Source organism: Chenopodium album, chromosome 15 (assembly GCF_948465745.1).
Source record: "Chenopodium album chromosome 15, dcCheAlbu1.1, whole genome shotgun sequence".
Classification (NCBI taxonomy): Eukaryota; Viridiplantae; Streptophyta; class Magnoliopsida; order Caryophyllales; family Amaranthaceae; genus Chenopodium; species Chenopodium album.
In genome coordinates this window covers 29173467-29178118 of record NC_137848.1, presented here as the reverse complement: position 1 = coordinate 29178118, position 4652 = coordinate 29173467, and the positions used below count along the sequence as shown (strand labels likewise).

Below are 4652 nucleotides of genomic sequence, written 5' to 3'. Positions count from 1 at the left end.
TATTTTGAGGCCTCTAATTATATTGAATTAGTGTTTTTAAGGTTTTTTTTTTTTTTTATTTTTTTTTAAATAGAGAATTTTTTTACCAAAGAGGAAAGTTACAGCTTGCAAAAAGCTAAGCTATAAAAACACCAAACACTACAAGACCAAAACAGGCCAAACACCAGCCAAAACAGTTCCAAGATCACACCTAGCTACCTTCTAGGAAGGGTTCTAGGTTGATCCAAGAACAACTACTAGACTCAAGAAACTGGCCACCTTCTAGGAAAGGTTCCAAAAGCAAGGACCAGACAAAAAGCCTAAGAATAGTGCATCAAAACCAAATATCTTCAAGCAAACAAGCTACAACAAATTTACAACCAAATAGCAACAAACACCAAAAGTTCCAATTACAGTAAAAGAAGATGTCTGTCAGCAGCAGAACATCTACAAACAACCCTAAACACAACATCCCTAAATACAATGTCTACAGGAAAACAACATCCTGTAAACACAACATTATTCCTCTAAATCCAATTAGCATAAATTTTTTCAGCAAGAAACATCATATGCAATATGCCAGCAGCTCTAGTCTTCCTGCGGAATCTGATGCTCCAGCTAATTTCTTGACTGAAGGCCTGAACAGTTTTCCTGCAATTCAAAAGACTTAACACTTTTTGCCAGATCTGCTTAGAGTAACTGCACTCAAAAAACAGATGGTTAACATTCTTAGCAGTTGTAAGGCAAAGAACACAAATTGGATCACAATGAACATTCCAGGACAGGAGCTTGTCGTTGGTCATTAACCTATTCCACAAAGCCAGCCAAAGAATGAAAATGCTCTTTGGGGATGCATGGATATTACAAATCAGTCTTTTCCAAGGCATTTTAGGGGCTTGAGGTCTCAAAAGCCTGTAAATCTTCTTGATCTACACCCCAGCTCCCTTTCTCACATTATCCCAACCACCAATATCATGAATAACTTGCCTGCATTTGAGAATTCTTCTCAAAACCCATGAACTCTTCTTAGGAATATTAGCTTCCCAGCCGTTTTTGTTCTTGAAATAATACACATGAACCCACTTTACCCAAAGAGAGTCAGCTTTTTGAGTAATATCCCACAGCAGTTTACACACAGCTACAGTATTCCATTCTGGGAGAGAAATAACATTCCAATTCCCACTGACCCTAGGCAAACAAACTGAACTCTAGGCTACCAAAGACTGCTTAGATGGATTGGACTGTCCAGTTCAAAGAAAGGCTCTGAACCTAGCTTCAATTTCTTTCAAAATTTTCTTGGGAAAAATAAAAATTTGACTTTAATAAGTCTACACCCCAAAAAGAATACTCTTAACCATTTGGAGCCTACCTGCACAAGATAAATTCCTAGCAACACAACCATTGATCCTAGCTGTAACTCTATCAATGAGAGGTTTACACTGCCTGATTGTAAGCTTTTTGGAAGAAAGAGGCACACCTAAATACCTGAAGGGAATGAAACCAGGAACCATTCCCAGAATCTGCAAAAGCATAGCCTGCTTAAGATTAGAAACCCCCCTAAATAGGCTTCACTCTTCTCTATGTTAGCAAAAAGACCAGAGGCATGAGAGAATTTATTGAAAGCCTGAAAAAGCAGCTTAATAGAGCATTCATCAGCTCTGGCAAACAAAATCAAATCATCTGCAAACATGAGATGACTAAGGTGAAGCTTCTCACATCTAGGATGGAAGTTGAAATTAGGAACAAAATCAAGCTCATGTAAGCACCTTGAGAGGTATTCCATACCAATAGCAAAAAGAAAGGGATACATAGGATCACCCTGTTTGAGACCCTTCTTAACATTAAAAGTAGGAGAGAGGATACCATTGATAAGAACAGAAAAAGAAACTGTAGAAATGCAGTTCATAATCCACCCAATAAAAGTGTCAGGTAATCCCAACTCTGCTACAACAATTTCCAAGAAACGCCATTCAATAGAGTCATAAGCCTTTTTTAAATCAACCTTGATCAAACACCTTGGGGTGATATGCTTAAGAGAATACCCTTTTATCAGCTCAGTAGCCAACAAAATGTTATCACAGATATGCTTGCCAGGAATAAACCCAGCTTAAGCTTCATTAACCACTTCCCCAATGACTCTAGCAAGTCTAGCTGACAAAATATTTGAAATAACTTTATACAGCACTGTACAGCAAGCAATAGGCCTAAAATCCTTTGCAAAGGAAGGATTTTGAACTTTAGGGAAAAGAGTAATAGTTGTACAATTCCAGGCTCTATGGATAACCCCAGTCCTAAAGAAATCTAAAACAACATCATAAATATCCTTTAATAATATGCCAGGATTTGTGAAAAAAGAAAGAATTAAAGCCATCAATTCCAGGAGCTTTGGTGGCCTCAATTCCTTTAATAGCCTCATTAATCTCACCTGTAGTCACATCAGCAGTAAGAAGCTGTTGAGTAGAAGCAGACAGTTGCTTGCCTTTCCTCAAAGTGACCAAATCAACCACGGAAGAGAGCTGGCAGCAAAACCCATCAAGCTTTTATAAAATCCAACAATTTCCTGTTCCACATCTTTAGGTTTCTTCAGCAAAATATTATCAGAAGTGTAAATAGAGTCAATTCTATTCACACTTTGCCTACGATTCATAACAGGGAAGAAAAAATGATTATTCCCATCACCCAATTTGATCCAGTCAATTCTAGACTTCTGCTTGTAAATATTCTCCTACACAGATCATCAGTATTTCACTTGCTGAATACAATCATCTTCAGCAATAACAAAGGAAGGGTCATAGCCAGCATCTAGTTTAGGCTACACCTCCACTAAAGTTGCTTAAGCAGCACCAATCCTGCTATAAACATTGCTAAAGGTGCTTAGAGTTTAAGTCCTTCATCTTAGCTTTGACAAGCTTGAGTTTGTTCCAAACCTTACTCATAGCAGACCCATGGCCAGAGGTAGCCCAGCCTTCTCTCACAGAATCTTCAAACAAATCATGAGAAGCAATACAATTCAGAAACCTAAAAAGCCTCCCTTTCCCAGGTGAAGAAGCAAAGATATCAAATAGGATAGGACTATGGTTAGATAAGGAAGGAGCCAGATAAATGGCTTCAACATGAGCATAATAATCAATCCACCATTGGTTAACCAAACCCCTATCAATTCTGGTGCAAGTTCTAGGCCTTGAGTGAGCCTTATTTGACCAAGAGTAAAAGAGCCCTTTGCTCTTAATTTCAAGAAGCTTCATGTCTTCCACAAACTGCCTAAAATCTCTGACTTCATAATCTGTAATACCATTCCCATTCAGCTTATCACCACTATTCGGGACTGAATTAAAATCACCAGCACAGAGCCAAGGAAGATCAGGAATAGTTAAGCCATTAATACCATCCCAGAGCCCTTTCCTATCATGGATAGAATGCAAACCATAGACAAAAGTACAGACAACCTGCTTTTGAAGATCCTTAGAGCTTATAATGCAATGAATATACTGCTCATGAATAGCCAGCACATCTAAATTAAGCCTGTCATTCCTCCAACCAACCCAAATTCTTCCTTTTTGAGAGCATGAGTAATTGGTAACCCATACCCACCCTCTACTAATGTTCTTCTGAATAGATAACTGATTCTTATGCTTTATTTTTGTTTCAAAGAGACTTATCACATCTGCATTTTGCTAAAAAATTAAAGGAGCTGCTTAACATCAGCCACTTTATTGAGGTCATTGAGACTTCTAATATTCCAAGTTAGGACTATCATGACCCCAAAAGGGGATTACCATCACCCCTGTTAGGAAATAGTCCAGCAATATCACCCAAAGCAAAGTAAGAATTTGTACTTGCTATACCATAAGCAGCATGAGTAGTACCGTGACTTTTGTGCCTTCTCCCCACTATTCTCCAATCATCTGAGTTGTGCTACTGAGCAGTAGGAGCAGGGGTAATAGTAGTAGCACCATGAATAGAGTTATCACCATTACTAAAAGTACCAGAAGTAGCAAGAACAGCTGCAGACACTACAGGAGCAGGGGCAGGGACTACAGGAACAGGAACAGGAACAGTCTGAGCTTTTTGAACCCAAACCTTAACTGGTTCCTTTGCAAGCTGCTTATCAACAGTTGTTTTCTTCTTAGATTGTGGCTTAACAGGAATATCACAATTATGGGCAACTCTATTACACTTTTTACAAAAAAGAGGAGCCCACTCAAAAATGATTTTCTGCTCCTCAATGAAGTCACCTGCAGGATTCTCAACCCAAATACTAGTAAGAAGAGGTTTAGTAGCATTAACCTCAATAAGAAGTCTAGCAAAAGAAACCCTCATCTGTTTAGATGTGCATTCATCTGCACATATAAGAACTCTAATAACACTACCCAACCCATTAAGAGTCTAAACACCCCAGCAATTAAGAGGCAAGTTGGGAAGTTTAACCCATAAAGGGACTGTTCTAAGCACTTCATCATGAAAGGTGAACTTTTCAGACCATGGCTTAATAATAGCAAGTCTACCCAAAAACATATGGGGACCAACATTCAGAATAGTATCCTTATCATCAGAATTATGCAACTTAACCAAGAAATAACCATCATCATGCCAATAAATGTCAGGCTTAATAACACTGATCCAATTATCAGAAATATACTTGTGAACTGCAGCAATAGTTGGATAGTACCCAA

The 4652-nt window shown here is 38.4% G+C and overlaps 1 protein-coding gene across 1 annotated transcript; it reads right to left on the bottom strand.

The window, feature by feature from the left end:
* Positions 1 to 544: 544 nt before the first annotated feature.
* Positions 545 to 4299, bottom strand: LOC145581034 (uncharacterized). Its single transcript, XM_081638105.1, has 9 exons — positions 3899 to 4299; positions 3756 to 3763; positions 2907 to 3643; positions 2609 to 2704; positions 2405 to 2495; positions 2153 to 2280; positions 1533 to 2065; positions 1349 to 1464; positions 545 to 630 (listed from the first exon to the last, which is right to left on the bottom strand). Exons 1-9 carry the CDS (start codon positions 4297 to 4299, stop codon positions 545 to 547), a joined length of 2196 nt encoding a protein of 731 aa, XP_081494231.1.
* Between the last annotated feature and the right edge of the window lie 353 nt (positions 4300 to 4652).

Excerpts from the sequence above, each read along its gene's own strand:
- LOC145581034 (XM_081638105.1), bottom strand. The coding sequence starts at position 4,299 with ATGAGGGTTTCTTTTGCTAGACTTCTTATTGAGGTTAATGCTACTAAA. Across the intron at positions 2,705-2,906 it reads ATGGGTCTGCTATGAGTAAG|GAGAATATTTACAAGCAGAA; the intron begins GTTTGGAACAAA and ends TGATCTGTGTAG. Across the intron at positions 631-1,348 it reads TAGGAATTTATCTTGTGCAG|GAAAACTGTTCAGGCCTTCA; the intron begins GTAGGCTCCAAA and ends TTTGAATTGCAG.